At 61.7% G+C, this 18,071-nt stretch overlaps 1 protein-coding gene across 2 annotated transcripts; it reads right to left on the bottom strand.

The window, feature by feature from the left end:
- Positions 1 to 829: 829 nt before the first annotated feature.
- Positions 830 to 17,975, bottom strand: LLGL2 (LLGL scribble cell polarity complex component 2). Of its 2 annotated transcripts, none has more exons than XM_038742081.1 (25): positions 17,961 to 17,975; positions 13,689 to 13,776; positions 11,024 to 11,121; positions 10,706 to 10,787; positions 10,491 to 10,606; positions 9,872 to 10,030; positions 9,501 to 9,663; positions 8,875 to 9,010; positions 8,456 to 8,510; positions 8,133 to 8,284; positions 7,517 to 7,734; positions 7,282 to 7,349; positions 6,206 to 6,359; positions 6,017 to 6,121; positions 5,008 to 5,300; positions 4,201 to 4,348; positions 3,732 to 3,882; positions 3,495 to 3,611; positions 3,185 to 3,351; positions 2,808 to 3,072; positions 2,514 to 2,667; positions 2,154 to 2,194; positions 1,985 to 2,032; positions 1,777 to 1,822; positions 830 to 1,131 (listed from the first exon to the last, which is right to left on the bottom strand). In XM_038742081.1, the coding sequence occupies exons 2-25, from the start codon at positions 13,761 to 13,763 to the stop codon at positions 1,128 to 1,130; spliced, it is 3,015 nt and encodes a 1,004-aa protein (XP_038598009.1). In that variant the 5' UTR covers positions 13,764 to 13,776; positions 17,961 to 17,975; the 3' UTR covers positions 830 to 1,127. The 2 variants fall into 2 exon arrangements, with proteins under 2 accessions (XP_038598009.1, XP_038598010.1); XM_038742082.1 differs by having other exon boundaries at positions 8,875 to 9,007.
- Between the last annotated feature and the right edge of the window lie 96 nt (positions 17,976 to 18,071).

The raw sequence follows: 18,071 nt of genomic DNA, 5'->3' as shown, positions 1-18,071 counted from the left end.
GCTGGGGTGATACTGCAAGAGCAGAGCTGGTGGTGTGGCATACAGTTAGCTCATCCTTCTGCCCTCCTTCACGACTGCGCATGCTCGGGACCAGGATGGATTCAGGAACTGGGCTGGGCAGCCCCTGCTGCAATTGGCGTGGGTGGTGGGGTCAAGCTAGCTGGTAGCCTCCCCTCCCTTTTCCTTGGCCAGCGGAGGCCCAGGATTTAAGAGCCGGCTCAGGGACTATAGGGCCAGCCTCGTTGCCGTCCTCCTCATCCTCACCCCTGGGCCGCCTCACCAGGGGAAGCCTATGGCTTCAGGGAGAACCCCCACCCTCCCCCCATATTCTTTGGGGGGCAGCCGATCTTCCTCCCAGCCCCCCATGAGGGGAAAGGAGACAGAACTCAGGAGAGAGAAAAGTTGCCATGTTTATTGCACAGAGAAAGGCCGACTGCCTCATCTGCACAGACATGGTGACCTTCAGTCATTTGCTATTTGCCCCACCCTTAAAACCCTTACGTACGTGTCTTTAAATGATATCTTCTAAATTACGTTCATGCCTGTCTCCCCCTCTAGGATTCAAGCGCTTAGTACAGTGCTCTGCACACAGTAAGTGCTCAATAAATGCAACTGAATGAATGACTCAAAACTGATTATGGGTAGGGAATGTTTCCACTAATTCTGTTGTACTCTGCTAAGCCCTTAGTACAGTGCTCTCTGCCCCTAGAAAGCGCTCAATAAATACCACTGCTTGATTGAATGGGCCAAGTCTGTTTCTTCACATCCGGCTCCAGCAGAGGGATTTTTACAAGACGGCCGTGTGCAAGAAAGGCACCCGACCAGCCCAGAAAAAGAGGTAATTACGTATTTATTAAAAATTCTTTTGCACCAAGAGGCAGTTAAAAATTCATAATTTAAAACCCAGCCACTAGAAAAAGGAGGAAGAAACAAAACTGTGCAAATGTCGAGAAGGAGTGGAGGGGGGAGTGGAGGCCTGCGGCCCGCCCAGGGGTCTGCGGAGCCCCTGGGAGCGGCCCGTGAGGCATAAAGCAGCAGCAGGTGGAGGTGGGGGACTCACCCCTTCCCCTCCCTCTCCGGGCCCTCGGTAGTGTAGTGTGGCACTTGGGTGCAGCCTCGCCACTCATTCAGCTGTGGAAGGACACAGGGGAACAGGGTGAGCAGGCACCCTCACCACCCCACGGACGTCCACTATGGCTTCCCCAGCCCAGACGTCCCACGGGCCGGTGGAGGGAGATAGGAGAGGAGGCCAGGTTTCTGCCTCTCTCCCCCTGGCACCCGGGCCTCAGACCGGAAGGGAACCTGGGAGCATGTGCGTAACCTGCCCAGATTGGGCTGTCCAGAAGCACGTGTTCATCCCACACAGATCAGGCTGCGGGGCGATTGTGCCAGCTCCTGGGCCTGGTGGGGTTTCTACAATTTTGTACCCCGAGCACAAGGGGGTGGGTGAGAGACGGGGCTTGGTCTCTCCAAAGGCAAGTCAGAGGTCAGCGAGATGCCACCCTTTCCATGATTCTCCGGGCCACCTACCTCCACCATTGCTGAGGCTGGGTCCCACTGTGACCCCCCGCTGGGGCTGCCACTCCCCACAGCTCCTGCACTCACACAAGGTGGGGATGGAGGGAGAAGTGGTGGGCTCTGGGGGGCTTGGGTCCGCAGAGTTGGGGAGGAGAGACTGAAGGCAGGCCCGAGCTGCCCGCCCGTCTGCCACAGGGCCAGTGCTGGCCCCGGGCTGGGGCGTTCTTGGGGGGCCTGGGTGACACACGTGCAACTCACCCTCGGTCTCCGCCCTCCAGCGTCATCTGGATCTCCTTCAGGACTCCTGCAGCCGAAGCGAGAGGGCAGAGGTCCGCTTCTGCTACCCCAATCCCTCCCCCAGCCCCCTCCTCGTGTGCTGGGGGCAGGGGGAAGGGGTAGGAAAGCACAGCTCCCAGTAACCTCCCCCAGCTAAAGGGTGGGGCCTTCCCCTGCCCTCCTCACTCACTCTCATCGCCGAGCAGCGCACGTTCCATTGCGGGCTCCGTCCGGCTCGCTGAAACAGAATGGCGGCCCCCTGGCGCCGCTCAGTGCTTGCACCCCCCACCACCCTGCCTCTCCCCTCGGGGCAGACAGTTCGCCCTCGCCCCCCTCCCCAGGCAGACCGCTCGCCTCACCATCGCCAAGGCCTGCTCCGCTGGAGTTCCTGCAGGGACCCCTGTGTACCGGGGAGATGGAGGCCACCCTCAGAATGAAGCCGGGGCAGCCGCTCGGATCGGGGGGCGGCCCAAGCCACAGGGGATGGGCTGGGGGCGTGTTGGGGTGGGGAGGGGTGTTGTCGGAGGTTCTAAAGGACCAGTTGGGTGTGGGGAGGTATGGTCCAAGCCAGCAGGAGGGATTGGTCTCGGGGGGCCAAACCCTGTTCTGACTCTGGGCCTCGCTGAGAGATTGAGAGACGCTCTCACTAGGGTGGGGGAAGGGGTCCCACGAAGGGGTCCAGGAGCCCAAATCCCACTCCCCGGCCCCTGCCCACCCACCTGGCATTGGGCGAACGCTTCTCGGTGCCAGCCCCGTTGCGGGTGGGGCTGCCCCTCCTGCCGCTGGGGAGGCCCACCAAGCACCGAGGCTCAACCAGCCACTTGGTGGAGAGAGAGAAGCGCTCAAACTCGGATGGGGAGATCAGGTAGAAGCCTGTGGGAAAAGCAGGGGGGTCGGGGAGGGGGGCTCTGAGGTCAATCCCCCTCCACCCCCAAGGGAGGCATGGGGCAGGTCGGGGCAAGGGGAAGAGCCCATCAGCAGTGCCAGGGTTGGAGAGGCGGGGGGGCAGGTACCTTGTCCGTACTTGGTGAAGACGCAGGAGGCGATGCCGCTGACGTCCTCCTTGCGGATGCAGCTGTAGCGCACCTGGGGCTTGAGGCAGGGCAGGGAGACGACCTGCACGTCTCCCAGGCTGGTGAGCACGGCCAGGTGGTGCTCCCCATACTCCTCCGTCCGGCGGCTGCCGAACCGCGCCGCGCTTACCCGACGCACCCGCGACCCCTCCAGGGCCGTCAGCTTCAGCTTCAGCTTTGCGTTCACCTTGGGCAGCGTGAACACCTGGGTAGTGGAGGGACAAGAAGGGGAGGGAGGGGCAGCGTGAACACCTTGGGGACGGAGACCCCAGCCACCGTTCCCCAGGACCTCCACCAAGGTCCTCCCCTCAGCCCACCTTAAACTGCTCCTCGGACACGACGAGGAGCTGGTGCCCGCCTTGCATGTCTGGGCTCTTGGAGAGGTCATGGGCCACTTCGAAGGGCTCGGGGAGGGGCACACTGTGCCCGTCGAGGACGAGGAGCCCAACCACAGGTGCCCGGTGCATCAGCTGGATCTCCTTGGCTGTGAGGTGGGGGCGTGCAGGGTTGAGGAGGGGAGGGAGGGCCATCCCCTCCCTCCAATTGGGAAACCAGGGCTCCATGGGACCGAGAGCCTTCTGCACCCCAAGCCCTGAGGGCAGCCCCCTCCCCGACCCCCGTGCTCACCCTGCTCCGCCCGGACTGGTTCATCCATCCTCCTCTCGGCCGGGGGGACCCGTAGGGAGAAGGCATAGACTGTGCCCCCGTTAGTGCCCGCCCACAGGGAGGGGCAGTGGTGGGAACCTGCAGAGGACAGAGTGCTTGGGCCACTGGTCCCTCCGAGGAGGCGGAGCCAGGACCTCCCAGCCCGCCTCTCGGGGGTGTCCCACCCGATGCCCCCCACTGCACCCCCCGGCCACCCACCGTCCCGCAGGAAAGTGTCGGCGAAGTACAGCGTGCGCACAAAGCCGGTGAAGGAGTCCTCCGCTGAGCGGGCCTCGATCCTGCGCTGCACCGGGGCCAGCTCCATGTCCTGCAGGCCCCCGGCTCCCGGCCTGGCACCGCCCTCGGGCACCTGCGGCCCACACCGGAAGCAAGGTCAGAAGGCACCCACCGACTCGGGGGCCTCTCCGCCCCTGTCTCGCCAACATTGGGGGACTCCCACCCACTCACTTTGTACCGAGCCCCGCTCTGAGGCAGAGATCACCGCCCCCCTCAACTCTGCAGGAGGGAGACCGGGAGGCCCAGAGAGGTTCAGTGACTTCCTCGAAGTCACAGCGTAGGCCAAGCCAGGGTGGGGCTGGGACTAGAACTCAGGATTACTGACTTCCACTGGTGGCCGTCCCCTCGGTGCCCTCTTTCCCTCCGATCCTGCCACTCCTCCCCTCCTCACCTCCGAGCCGTTGGGCATGCGTCGCTTGCGGCTGGACACCCGGCTTCGGTGCATGCGGCGGAAGGACTGGCGCAGAGACTTCTTCAGGGACTTGACCCGGGAGAGGGGCCCCTCCAATGCCAGCTGGTCGCTGGGGTGCAGGGTACACCTGGGGTGGGGGCAGATAGACCGTCAAGCCTGGGGCAGGTCCACCCTCTGACCTCAAAGCACATGGTGGCGGGGGGGGGGGCAGCACCCCAGTTTTCACTACAGGAGTGGCAAGAGATGGTGGTGGTTCAGAAGCCCCCCAAATGGTCTCTCTCAATATGGCAGGGAAAGTTGGGGGGCAGGGGGCAGTGGGAGGAGGAGCAGTTACAAGATCCCCACAACAGTTACTCCTACAACTGGGGAACGGGATAATAATAACAATAATGACGGTATTTGTTCAGCGCTTACTACGTGCAAAGCACTGTTCTAAGCGCTGGGGAGGTTACAAAGAGATCAGGTTGTCCCATGGAGGGGGCTCTCAGTTTTAATCCCCATTTTCCAGATGAGGTAACTGAGGCCCAGAGAAGTGAAGTGACTTGCCCAAAGTCACACAGCTGACAGTTGGGGGAGCTGAGATTTAAACCCATGACCTTTGACTCCAAAGCCCGGGCTCTTTCCACTGAGCCATGAAGTGGTTCCCATGGAATGGCAGGGGATGGTACTAGAAGTCCCCACCGGCTGCTCCGGGCACGGCACGGCATGGCAGGATATGGATGTGCAAGGAGCCTCCCAGTGGTCCCTTCCCGGTGGAAGGACAGGAGGAGGGGGAGGGACACTCACTTGACGAAGACCTGGCGTCTCTGCTGGAGGTCAAAGAGGCCGAAGCCGTGGCTGGTGCCAAAGGCAACGAGCTTCCACTCGGAGTGCAGGGCCAGGGAGGTGACCACGGCGGGCGGCTGGCACTGTACCAGCACGAAGGGCTGGAATCCCGGCTCGAAGCGGACCAGCCCCTCCTGCGGCCTCAGCCGCTCGTGGCCCTTCCAGCGGTAGCCCTCCTGGTCCTGCAGCAGGTCCGCCTCCGCTTGCACCACCGCCTGCTCCGCCACCTCGTCGTTCAGCTCCATCACCAGCACCTGGGCGGGAGGGAGGGGGTCTCAGACACACACACACACACACACACACACACACACACACACACACACACACACACACACACACACACACACACACACACACACCCCACACACACCCACCCCCGCACCCACTTCCCCCCGACCCGGATGCCCATGTCTAGTGAAAAGAGCACAGGCCTGGAGTCCCAGACTGTGGGTTTTAATCCCAGCTCTGTCCCCTGTCTGCTGTGTGACCTTGGACAAGTCGCTTCGCTGGGACCCAGTTCCCTCATCTGTAAAATGGGGATTAAGTCTTTTAGACTGTGAGCCCACTCTTTTAGACTGTGAGCCCACTGGTGGGTAGGGACTGTCTCTATGTGTTGCCAACTTGTACTTCCCAAGCGCTTAGTACAGTGCTCTGCACACAGTAAGCGCTCAATAAATACGAATGATGATGATGATTAAGACTGTAACCCCTTGGGGGACAGGGACTGGGTCCAATCTGATTACCTTGTAGCCACCCCAATGCTTAGAACAGCGCTTAAATACCACAGTTATTATTAGTCAGTGCACACTCGGCTCCGGTGCCCCTTGGGGGTTGTGCCCCGCAGCAGCGATCAGGAAAGTACAACAGAAGCTCAAGGAGTTTCCTGGCCACAGAGAGCTTCCTCTCAGGCCCCCCTGCAACACCCCCTCCACCCCGACCCCAAGGAGCCGAGCCCTTGGGCCGGACGCACCTGCCCCGCCGTCCCGGCCACAGCCAGGTAGCCGCTGTACTTGCAGAGAAAGATCTTCTGAATCCCCAGGCGGGGGTCGTCACTGTAGGGGTCGAAAGACCCCACCTGTGGGGCAAGAGGTGAGAGGCCGACCGCCCGGCTCATCTCCCTCCTCCCGGGCCCCTCCCCGGCCCCCCACCCGCCCCGGACCTTTCGCAGGGGGGGCCACTCGTCCTCACTCAGCGAGTTGAGGTTGTCGTTGTGGTCGGCGTCGGTGAGGAAGACGCCCACAGTGCTGAGCTTATACAGCAGCTGTAGGCACACGCCCGAGGCATCCCAGAAGCGCACGGTGCCATCTTCGTGCCTACAGGCGGGGGGGGCAGGCCAAGGCCCAGTGAGCCCACGGGGTCCCCCACCCTCAGCAGGGCCACCAGCCAGGGAGACAAGGGAGGTACAGGGGCACCCAGGGAAAGAGGGGGTAGGCCAGGAATGCTGACGCCGGGTCAGGGGGGGAATGCGGTTATCATTAGCAATTAGCAATGCAAAGGGGACCAATTGCTCCTTAAATTTTTTTTAAAAAATCTTAAGCAGTTGCAAATTGGTGCTCCTTGGAGTGCTAATGGCAGAGGCATGTCAGGAGGACCAGCGAGGGGCAGTAGCTCCTTTTTTAGCTGCACAGAGCTAGAGACAAGCTTTGTCAACTTCCTCTTCTCCCTCTGCCGTCAACCTCGCACTGTATTTGCACCCTTTATTCAACCCTCCCTCAGCCCCAAAGCACGTCTGTCTCCTTAATTTCTACATGTAACAATAATGATAATGGTATTTGTTAAGCGCTTACTATGTGCAAAGCACTGTTCTAAGCGCTGGGGGGGGATACAAGGTGATCAAGTTGTCCCACTTGGGGCTCACAGTCTTCATCCCCATTTTACAGATGAGGGAACTGAGGCTCTGAGACGTGAAGTGACTTGCCTAAGGTGACACAGCAGACATGTAGCGGAGTCAGGATGCGAACCCATGACCTCTGACTCCAAAGCTCGGGCTCTTGCCACTGAGCCACGCTGCTTCTCGTAGTATAGTAGTGTCTGTCTCCCCCTTTATATTATAAGCTCATTGTGGGCAGGGAACATGTCTACCAATTCTTGTATTCTCCCAAGCACTTAGTACAGTGCTCAAATACAATAGATTGACGGGATAAACTGTTTGCCTTCCACGACCTTCTGGAATGTCTCCAGAAGGAATGTTGGGGGGATGGGGGGAGAGTGGCATGGTTTGGAGAAGCCCCCTACCCGGTGAGCAGCAGGTCCCTCTGGGGTGCGTCTGGGGCGAGGTTGGTGCCCCCGTTGATTGGCCATGCCTGGAAAAGACCCCGGGGAACGATGGGTGAGATTTCTGCCCACAGGGCAAGTGGCAGGCAGAGAATGGGGCCCCGGGCTGGGCAGTACCAGCTCTCTGGTAGCCAGTGCCCGACCCCTAGGTGGCTGGCGGGCTGGGACTGGGTGTGTGTGCCCGGCACAGACCTACCAGGGGGGAATAGTGCGTGTTCTGCTTGGCACCTGCCCCGATGATCCTCTCCCATAGCTTCAGAGGGATGTTGGACACGTGGTGGGAACAGGTGATGGCCGAGCAGTGCAGCGAAGCCAGGTAGGGTGGCCGCAGGGTCGGCCAGCCCGGAGACCGCAGGTCCACCACCACCAGCTCCTCTTCCGCCAGCACCACCAGGGCGCAGGGGTCGTCGAACTCTGAGGGCAAGTGTGAGGGGCCGATTTAGAGCCCAGGCGGCCGCCCGCCCCTCTGCCGGATCACAGGCCCTAAGCTGAGCCCAAACCCCAAGCTAATGATGATGCCCGCTAGAGCTGTGAAGCTCTTATTACGTACCAGGCACCGTGTTAAGCACTCAGGGAAGGTCATCAGGTCAGACGCAGTCATTATCTCACATGGGACTGATGGTCGGGGAAAGGTAGGAGGAACCTGGGGCCACCCCCAACCCTAATCCTGGGTTACAAGACCGAATCACGGTCTCCCTTTCCTCAACCTCCACCCTCCAACCTTTCTCTCCCCCCTCTAGACCGCGGTCTCCACAGCCTGACCCTCCTGGCTGTAAGTGAGCATAGTGCGGGGTTCCCCAGGCACTCCCTACCGGCCGTCGGGTCGCAGACCAGGACGGTGAAGTCGATGACGCGGGAGGTGAAATCGAAGGCCGTCTGCTGCCCGTCGTGGAGGACGGAGATGCTGTGGCGGTCTCCGTAGCTGGCCCGGGGCAGCCCCCCTTGGAACAGGACGAAGGGCAGCCTGGCAAGGGCACACACGGCCGGGGTCTCCGGTCAGAAGTCACCCAACACCAGCCGTCGCATCCACGGGACCCAGCTCCCTGCCCCTCGTTATGCAATGGATCAACTGGGCCCAGGGGGGTCAGCCCCTCCACCCCCTGCAGCAGGGATGGGGAGGCCTGGGGACTCTCACCCTTTCTTGGTGGTCAGCCAGAAGATCTTGGAAATGGCTTTGCAGGGAAAAGGGCCTGGGGAAGAGCAGAGGTTCCGGGATTGCAGAGAGACTCAGGCGGTGGGACCCGGGTGGCAGCCCCTCGCCCCCAACTACCTGCCTAGGGCAGGGCCGGGCCTGTTGGGGCTGTGCTAACTGGGTCCATGTTTCCTGCCTTCCTGCTCAGCGGGGGGCACGGTGGGAGGGTGGAGAGGGAGAGAATGTATGTGTGTGTGTGTGTGTGTTGGGGAGGGTGTTGGGGAGGGACAGACACCCCTCCATCATGGGAGAGCAGGGAAACATGGGCACCTCTATTGGGGTGAGCAACATCTGCAGTCAGACCCATAGAGGACTGGTCCACCTTCCCTCACTCTCTCACCCCAGTGCCCACCCCTGCTGACCGTAGGGCACCCGGCTCTCCAGGGGCTCGGGCGACGGACCATCCGCGCTTGACAGCGGCCACAGGCTGTAGCTACCGTCCGAGTGGCAACTGACGATGAGGCGCCCGTCCCGCTGCCAGCACACGCTCTCCAGCTGCTGGAGGGAAGCCGAGTGGTCGGACCCCCTTGGCTGGGCCCGACTCCAGCCAGCCTCCTCAGACCCCTGGGCCCCACCACCCCTTCCCCGTAAGTCCCACATTCCCTCCTCACTCCCAGCCCCCGTCCCGGGCTGGCATCCAGGCTCTCCAACATGCAATCAGCAGCACTCATTTATCTCCACATATTTGCTATACTCCCTTCCCACCCCTTGCCCTCCCCTCCTGCTCCCATAAGCAGGAGTTAATCTGTGCCCACCCACCACCTCCCTCCTCCATTACAGTGGAAGCCCCGGGAGGGCAGGGTCTATATCTCTGGCGACTGGTGGTGGCCACTGGATGCTCAGCCCAGGAACCCCCCCAGTGCTCAGCCCGGCCCCAAGAAATCCACTGAATGGCGGGTTGAGCGAGGGCAGCATGCTTTGGGTAGCGCCCATCCCAGTTCTGGACCGGTGTGGTGGCGTCCCCTGCCCCGGGTGCCCCGCCAGGTACCTGACTGCTGAGGAAGTGCTGGATCGGCCGGGCCCCGGCCAGGTCCCAGACGACCATGAGGCCGCGGCTGTACCCGATGAGGACCCGGCTCGGGTCACGGGGGTGCTCCTGCAGGGCTTCCACCGTCTCCAAAGCCCGCCGGAGCCGGGCATCGTCTGGCAACCTGAACCGGGGGCCGGCATGGTCAGGGGCCAGCCGGGGCCCCGTCCAAGCCCGAGGGGGTGGACCGGGTCTCCGGCGACCAGCAGCCAACCCCCTCCCCACTCCAGGCCCGACCTGAGCGAGGCAGCATCAGGAAGACCCGCCAGGTGCCCCAGCATCAGCTGTGCTTCCACCCGGGAGGTCCAGAGTGCCCACCCCAGCCCGCTCACCGCTGCAGCACGGCCTCAGGGCTGATGGTGCGGCCCTCCAGGACCTTGAAGGCTGGAATCTCGACCACAAAGACGCTGCCGCCCTCGGTGCCCAAGTACAGCAGCTCCCGCGAGGAGTGGGGCAGGATCACCGTGATCTGGGTGGCGCTGGGCATGGCCCTGGTGGCAGAGGGAGAGGTGCGGTGGGTGAGGGGGCGCCGGGCCTAACGCTACTCCTCCCCAAGTTTCCCACCCCCCACCCCCAGGGTCAGCCCCCGGTCACTCTGCTCTGAACCAGCAGCTGACCGCGGATGAGAAGCAGCGTGGCTCAGTGGAAAGAACACGGGCTTGGGAGGCAGAGGTCATGGGTTCTAATCCTGGCTCCGCCACTTATCAGCTGTGTGAGTTTGATTAAGTCACTTAACTTCTCTGAGCCTTAGTTACCTCATCTGGAAAATGGGGATGAAGACTGTGAGCCCCATGTGGGACAACCTGATTACCTTGTATCTCCCCCAGCACTTAGAACAGTGCTTGGCACATATTAAGCACTTAAATATCAAAATTATTATTATTACTGGGGGTGAGATGGTGGGCCCCAAGCAGCCCCACGAGCCCACCCACAGACTGGGGTCCCACTCACCCCGGGGGGCCGCGCAGGGTGAAGCACCCGTCCTCTTGCAGTTCCGAGACCCCCTGCCGCTGCTGCAGGCTCCACAGGTGCAGGCTGCTGTCGTCCAGGACGGTGACCAGCTGGGGCTGCAGGAGGGACAAGGCGTGTCCAGGCAGAGCCCCCACCCCCCCCCCGACTCCCCCATCAGCCCCGGCCCCCGGCGGTGCCACCCCTGGCCCCCTCACCTGCCCGGGCAGGAAGTGGATCAGCAGCACTGCGTTGTTCTCCTTGTGCAAACCCATGAACTCCACACCGGGTGCACCGTAGCTGGGGGCCGGGGCTCAGGGTCATCGACGACAGACTGGAAGACCCTTCCCCTCCCACCCAGCTTCACGTGCGGCGCTCCCCGCAAGCCCCAACCTCCCGGTGTCTAAGGCAGGCCCTGTGCTGAGAAGGGGGGTCGGGGGGAGAGGATACAACGCGGTAGAAGGAGGAGGCTGGAGGAGAGGATCCAGTGCGACGGAAGGAGGGGTGGGGGGGAGGGCAGGCGGCGGTAAGGATACAGTTTGATGGCTCCGGAGCGGGTCCCGATGGCCATGAGGCGCAGGGTAGGGCTGTAGCCCAGGGCACTGGGCTGGTGAGGAAACCCATGCTCCACCGTCTTCAAAACAAACACAGCCCCCCCACCCCATCAACAGCCCATCAGCCGGCGGTCCCAGGGAATACTCCCGGATGCTGGACCCTCATGGATGTCACCTGGGTCAGGAGAGTCCCAGGCTCAGTCTGCCCAGCCCCATCACAGACCCTCCTGGGTGGGGGGATGGAGTTATGCTATGTATGGCCAGTCCTAAGGTCACCCGTGCCCTCCCCAGGGACTCCTGCCACTTGCCACGATGGCCCAGAGCGAGACACGGGGCAGCTGGTCTTGGCGGGGATCTCGATGTGCGCCTCTCTCCTGGGCACCTTGTTGTGGGCAGCGGGGGCCCCCAATTCCACCGCCCCATCACTACCAAGGATAGCAGCCCAGAGACGAGAGTGTGGGGCTGGGGGGTCAAGAGACCCAGGTTCTCAGCTTGGTTGTGTGGCCTGGGGCAAGTCTCTGGGCTTCAATTTGCTCCTCCGTAAACTAGAGAGGAGAGGCCGGCTCTCTCACCCCATTACACTGTGAGCCTCAGGTAGGACAGGGACCACGTTGGACCTGACTCTCTTGTTTCCGCTCTAGTGCTCGGCACAGAGTACACACTGAATGGGGCGTTGTAACCAGGGTGGGTAGTGGCCTCCCAGCCAGCGAGGGCTTTGCCGGTTGGTCTCCTAAAGGTTCCCTGATAGAGCCCTCCCCCCCAAGTCCAACCCAGCCCAGCCCCTGCATGGGGGGGATTCAGAGGCAGATGGGTTCTGTGACCTCTGACCTCCCAGGCCAGTTATGGCAAAAATTTCAGGAGTCTGGAGAAGCTGAGATTAGGTAGCTGAGTATCAGGAATGTAAACAGACCTGGGGCAAGGGGGTGGGGGAGGGTCCATGCCGTGACAGCCCCAGGCCAAAACCCAGACCTGAAGCTTGGGGTGGGGGGTGGTGGGGGGCAAACCCAGCATCTTCTGCTGAAGCGTTCCCTAGAGAACACCAGACACATGCCCCTGCCTCGGGGGCTGGGCAGCCAGCCAACCCTCCTAGGTGACAGTCTAACTTTCATCCCTCCCGCTGCAAGGCCAGCCTTTCTGATTCCCGGTGTGACCTTTTTTTGCCTGCTCGCTCCCAGACAGGCCCACACTTTCAGCCCCACTGTCTGGCTGGGGGTTGGGTGAAGCTGGGGGGACGGGGAGGGGTCCCTCCCCAGCCCCTCCGGCCGGTGGCAATGCAGGATCAGAGAGCATGATTGGTGCGGGAGGGGAGGCATAGCCTAGTGGGTAGAGTGAGGGGTTGGGAGTTCAGAGACCTGGGTTCTAGTCCCAGCTCTATGCCAAGTTCCCTTGAACGAGACATTGGACGACTCTGGGCTTCAGTCTCTTCATCGGTAAAATGGGGATTTTTAACAAATATCCACCTCTCCCTCCTTCCCTCTTAGGCAGCCCCACGCGGGACAGGGATTGTCTGATGATTACCTCGCGCCCATCTCAGCGCTTAGCACTAAGCGCGTCCTTCAAAATAACCGTAAAGGAGGCAGTGGCCTGGGTTTTGGTTTGAGCCCCCTCGGTGGGGGGAAGGGTAGTTCCCGGGAGGCCTCTGAGGGGGGCCTAGGAGGTGTGGAGTAAGTAGAGGATCTCCTTTACCATTGCACTGCCCCAGTAGACACATGCCTGTACGCGTGCAGGTGAGACCGTGTGCTGAGGGGTGCCCTGCACTGTCACGGAGTCGTGAGAGAGGGGGCAGGGGGCTGGACCGGATGACCTCTCTGGCTGAGACGGCCAGAGTGGGAGCTGGGGTGTGGGTGACCGCACGGGAGAGAGCCCCAGGAGGTCCAAGGTCCAGGGCCGGCGGTCCTGGAGAGTTATTGGCAGGCAGGAGCCCCCCAGGGTCGGTGGGAACGGTCCGGTGGTGGCCCGGACAGGAGGCGGGGGAGAGAGGTGTCCGGGGCTGGGCTTGGGGGAGGGGGAACAGGGAAGCGGTGGCAGCTGCTGGAATGTGACTCTGTGCACGGAGCCTGTTTTGCTGGTTTCTGTCTGGGACGTTCCGCGTCCCGGGAGAACCTGGAACCTCGCCCTGCCCCTCCCCGCCGGATTCCTGCCATTCTCCTGCCCAAGGGGGCCGGGGTCACTCGGGGAGGAGGAGGAGGCTGGAGGAGGGGGAGGACGACGGGGACCGGACCCTCAGTCTGGCTGCTTCGTTAAGAGGTTCTGGCCCCATATAACTTTCTGACTTCTGCCCAGCAATAGAGGTGTGAGATGCCCATGCTGGGCTGGGGTGTTCCCTGAGGGCCAGGACCGTGGCTTTCACTCGCACGGTTTGTGCCCTAGTGCCCAGGCCGGCGACAAGCCCACCACGAGGGTGCAGGGAATGTGGCGGCTGCCAGCGTTGTAGGCGTCGAGGCAGACATTTCCACAGCAGTCCCGCCGGCCGACCCCGACCCCTCGGGATCCCCCCCGGCCACGGCCGGCCCAGGCAGCGCTCTGCGGGGAGCTGAGGACCGGGCCGGAACTTGAAGTCCCCGAGACTGGACCCCCCGTTCTAGGGCCCTGCCTCAAAAAGGCCCTACCCCCCGGTCCCCGGAACCCGCCATCCCACCGCGCCTACCTTGTTGAACTGGAACAGGTCCCGTTTGAGCCTCTCCCGGGCCGGGTCAGGGCCCGACCTGAGAAACCTCCTCATCCTCCTGCCCCACCTGGAAGTCAAATGCACGGGTGAGTTCCCGATCGGCCTGGGGGCAGAACCCCGCCCCCGTGGGCCCGCGGGGTCGCTCCCTGACGCCGGCCGAGGACGCCAGCCGGGCCCCATGGCCAAGCGGAGGAGGCGGCGTGGCCCCGCGGCAGCGACTGGTAGGCCGGAGACCTGAGTTCTAGTGCTTGCTGTGCCCCTGGCCTGCTGTTTGACCTCGGGCGAGTAAGCGACCTCTCTGAACCCCCATATTCTCTTATCTAAAATGGGGAGGAGAGAGACCCCTGCTGAACCCCATGTGGAAAGTGATCCCCTGGGGGGCAGGGACCGGTGCTGATCCGATCAGCCCGTGTCTGCCCCATCAACGCCGTCCGTGACCACGGACCACTTCCCAGGGCCGGTGACTGGCCCGGGAGACCCCCACCTCCTTGACCCCGCCTCAGCCCCTCCACCTGGGCAGGAAAGGGCTTCCGGCTCACGGGTGGGAGCGTGGGGGAAGGCGTGAAGCCCTGTCTTTACTTCCCGAGTCGATGAGGCTCAGTGAGACTGAAGGTTCATCGGCTAGTTATTAGCCAGAGTTAGAAAAACCTGGAGAGTCAGGCCTCGGGAGATGCAAGAGAAAAGGGTCCCAAGTCTCCCTGGGGCAGCAGGGTACGGGGCCCCGGTGTCGAGGTGTCCACTCTCTGGGAGTGAGGGTCATCATCATCATCATCAATCGTATTTATTGAGCACTTACTGTGTGCAAAGCACTGTACTAAGCGCTTGGGAAGTACAAGTTGGCAACATATAGAGACAGTCCCTACCCAACAGTGGGCTCACGGTCTAGAAGGGGGAGACAGAGAACAAAACCAAACATACTAACAAAATAAAATAAATAGAATAGATATGTACAAGTAAAATAGAGTAATAAATATGTACAAACATATATACATATAAACAGGTGCAACCGTGCAAGCCAGACACCCCAGCCACTCTCCATCTCTAACCACAACAAACAGAGAGTTTCCCTAACCCAAAGCAGGAGCTTTCTGGCCCACTGTCCCTGCCCCCAAAGTGGGCAGTTGCCCTGGAGCCGTGCTCCCAACCCCCAGAGACCCCCTCTCCCAGATCCAGCAGTGAGCCCAGGCCCCAGACAGGCCCCTCTTGGACAGTCTCCCCCCCGCTCCCAACCCAGCAGAAGGGAGCCCAGGGTGTCTAAGCCCCTAGGAACATCACAGGGTCACAGGCAGCATCCTCCAGGCAGCTCCGGGGTTTCCGCGAGGCAGGGGCGAGGCCCCTGGCTGCCCAGCCCCTCAGTCTCCTCTGCACTGGTGCCAAAACCCAGAAGGAGAAAGCGAGGGAGAGGAAGACTCCTCCCCGAGCTAATGGCTGCCCAGCCGGCTGGGGCGGCACCGTGGGCATCTTCTGCCTTGGTGACCTTGATCCCAAGGAAGGGTCCGGCCCCAGGGTGATGGGCACCATGGCAACTCTGGAGCCCCAGAGGTGGGATGAGGAACCCAGTGGCTTGCCTGGGTGGCCCACACCTACACCCAGTGGGCACGTGGCCTCCACCTTCTCCTGCCCGCTGTGTGACCTCGGGTAAGCCGCTTAACCTCTCTGAGCCCCGGCGTAGGGTGTGGAGTTTCCCCTCGGGCACTAAAGACAAGCTACGCCCCAGTCATGGCTTCAGTCCCCAGGGGTTTGCCCCCAGCCCCTGCTTGCCCGCAAAGCAACACCCGCAGGGGCATGCCAGGCTCCACGGGTGTGCTCTGGACCGTAAGCTCATTGGGAGAAGGGAACATACCTACAAACTCTGCTATACCGTACTCTCCTCAAGCGCTTAGTACAGTGCTCTGCGCACAGTAAGTGCTCAATAAGAACGATTGATAGTAATTGAGTAGATTGGGAGCCCGTTCGGAATGAGGCCTGGACCCAGCACACAGTTAGCGTTCAACTGGTGGCAGAGCAAACGGGGGTCGACCCCCGGGAGCCCTCGCTCGACCCTGCTGCCGCCTCCATCGTCCCCGGGGATGTCCAAGCCAACCCGTCAATGCTATTTATTGAGCGCTTACTGTGTACAGAGCCCAGGACTTAAGCGCTCGGGACAGACCAATATAACAAGGTTGGCAGACACCTTCCCTGCCAACAAGGAGCACGCAGTCCTAGGTGGGGAGACAGACATTCAAATGGACCAGGGAGGGGGAAATTGTCACGATGACCCTGGGCCCAGGCAGGCCAGATGGGAGCAGCTCTGGTGCCTCAGTGCCCCCGGACTCATCGTCTGGATTTGCCCCGAAGAGGCCTGGCAGACAACCGAGTCGCAGAGCTGAGGCCGGGCCCGCCACCTCTGAGAAACCTTCCCTGCTTAACTCCAGCCTCTACTCACCCAGCCCAGTCGCCGCTGGCTGCCGGCCTTAAAGGCTGGTCCAAACCACTCTCCCTTGCCTGCCCAGACCCTGAATTTGTGCCGGGCTTGCTGCTCTCTGGGAAGCCCCCCTGCAATCCCAGCCCAGGACCCCTCAAGATGCCCACCCTCCGGCCCCGCGCATGAGTCCAGCCGTGCCAGGGAGGGCAGGACAGCGTCTTTTCTGCGCCCTGACCTCCCTGCCCGCTGGGCCATGTGCCCGGAGGAGCCAGAGGGAGGGGGCGGCTCGTTGGGAGGGAAACAGGCCATATTGGATTCCCAGCCCCCTTGGGGAAATGCATCCACTCTTAGGGAGATGCCTCACACCTGCAGGGGGGAGGGGGAGGGTAGGAAGGTGACAGGTGGTGAGAGAGGGGAGGAGTGAGGGAGGAGGAAGAGAGAAAGAGAGGGGACAGGTGGCAGATGGAAGGGGGGCAGGTGGTAGTGGTGGGAGGAGGGGACAGGTGGCAGGAGGAGGGGTCAGGTGACGGGATGAGGAAAGGAGGAGGGGACAGGTAATGGAAGGAGGAATGAAGGAGGAGGAGGGGAAGTGGAAGGAGGGAAAGGAAGATGAGGAGGGCTGGAGAACAGAATCAACTGTCTACTTGTTTTGTCACCTGTCTGTCTCCCCCTTCTAGACTGTGAGCCCGTTGTTGGGCAGGGACTGTCTCTATCTGTAGCCGAACTGCACTTTCCAAGCGCTTAGTACAGTGCTCCGCCCACACCAAGTGCTCAATAAATAGGACTGAACGAAGTGCTGGGAGAAGAGGGTGGTGGCGGGTGACGGGAGGGGGAGAGAAGGGGACGGTGGCAGGAGGAGGGGGCCGGTGTGACGGTGGGAGGGATGAGGGCCAGGTGACGGGGCACGAAAGGAAAAGGACGGTGGCAGGAAGTGGAGGGGAGGGATGGGGGCGGAGGGCAGGTAAGGGGACAACGTATATATATATATATATCATCATCATCAATCGTGTTGAGCGCTTACCGTGTGCAGAGCACTGTACTAAGCGCTTGGGAAGTCCAAGTTGGTAACATATAGAGACAGTCCCCTACCCAGCAGTGGGCTTATATGTATATATGTTTGTACATATTTATTACTCTATTTATTTTACTTGTACATATCTATTCTATTTATTTTCTTTTCTTAATATGTTTGGTTTTGTTGTCTGTCTCCCCCTTCTAGACTGTGAGCCCGCCGTTGGGTAGGGACCGTCTCTAGATGTTGCCAACTTGGACTTCCCAAGCGCTTAGTCCAGTGCTCTCTGCACACAGCAAGCGCTCAATAAATCCGATTGATTGATTGACGGAGGAAGGGACGGTGACAAGGGGAGGGAGCCGAGTGGCGGGGCGACCCCCGCCCCCTCCCCCCTCCCGTGCCAAGGCGGCGCGGCTCAGTGGCAAGAGCCCGGGCTTTGGAGTCAGAAGTCCTGGGTTCCAATCCCGACCCCGCCAGCTGTCCGCTGGGTGACTCGGGCAAGTCACTTCACTGGGCCTCAGTTCCCTCAGCTGGAAAATGGGGATTAATTAAGACAGTGAGCCCCCCGTGGGGCAACCTAATCACCTTGTATCCCCCCTCCCAGCGCTTAGAGCAGTGCTTCGCACGTAGTAAGCGCTTAATAAACGCCGTTATTATTATTCAGGCTGCAACCCGACCTCGGGCCCCGCGGCCCGCTTAGGCGGGGCCAACTTTGGCAGCCCAAGGACGGCGCCTGCTACAGGTGTCCTCGGGGCCTCGGGGCCGCCGCCGCTCCCCGCCGGAGGGGCTGCCCCCGGGACCCCCGGGACCCCCGGGACCCCCGCCCCCTCCTCACCTCAGGCCTCGGCTCCCCTCCCCTCCCCGTTCCGCTCCGCTCCGGCCGCCGCCGCCGCCGCCTCCTCCTCCTTCCTGGTCACCTCCACAGCGGGAAGGCGGGGGCGGGGCG

The sequence above is a fragment of the Tachyglossus aculeatus genome, unplaced genomic scaffold (assembly GCF_015852505.1).
Source record: "Tachyglossus aculeatus isolate mTacAcu1 unplaced genomic scaffold, mTacAcu1.pri SUPER_34, whole genome shotgun sequence".
Lineage (NCBI taxonomy): Eukaryota > Metazoa > Chordata > Mammalia > Monotremata > Tachyglossidae > Tachyglossus > Tachyglossus aculeatus.
Note: the sequence above shows the minus strand (reverse complement) of the source record. Positions and strands in the feature narration are given on the sequence as shown.

Excerpts from the sequence above, each read along its gene's own strand:
- LLGL2 (XM_038742081.1), bottom strand. The coding sequence starts at position 13,763 with ATGAGGAGGTTTCTCAGGTCGGGCCCTGACCCGGCCCGGGAGAGGCTC. Across the intron at positions 8,511-8,874 it reads GGAGAGCCGGGTGCCCTACG|GCCCTTTTCCCTGCAAAGCC; the intron begins GTCAGCAGGGGT and ends GCTCTTCCCCAG. Across the intron at positions 1,823-1,984 it reads TGCGCTGCTCGGCGATGAGA|GAGTCCTGAAGGAGATCCAG; the intron begins GTGAGTGAGGAG and ends CTTCGGCTGCAG.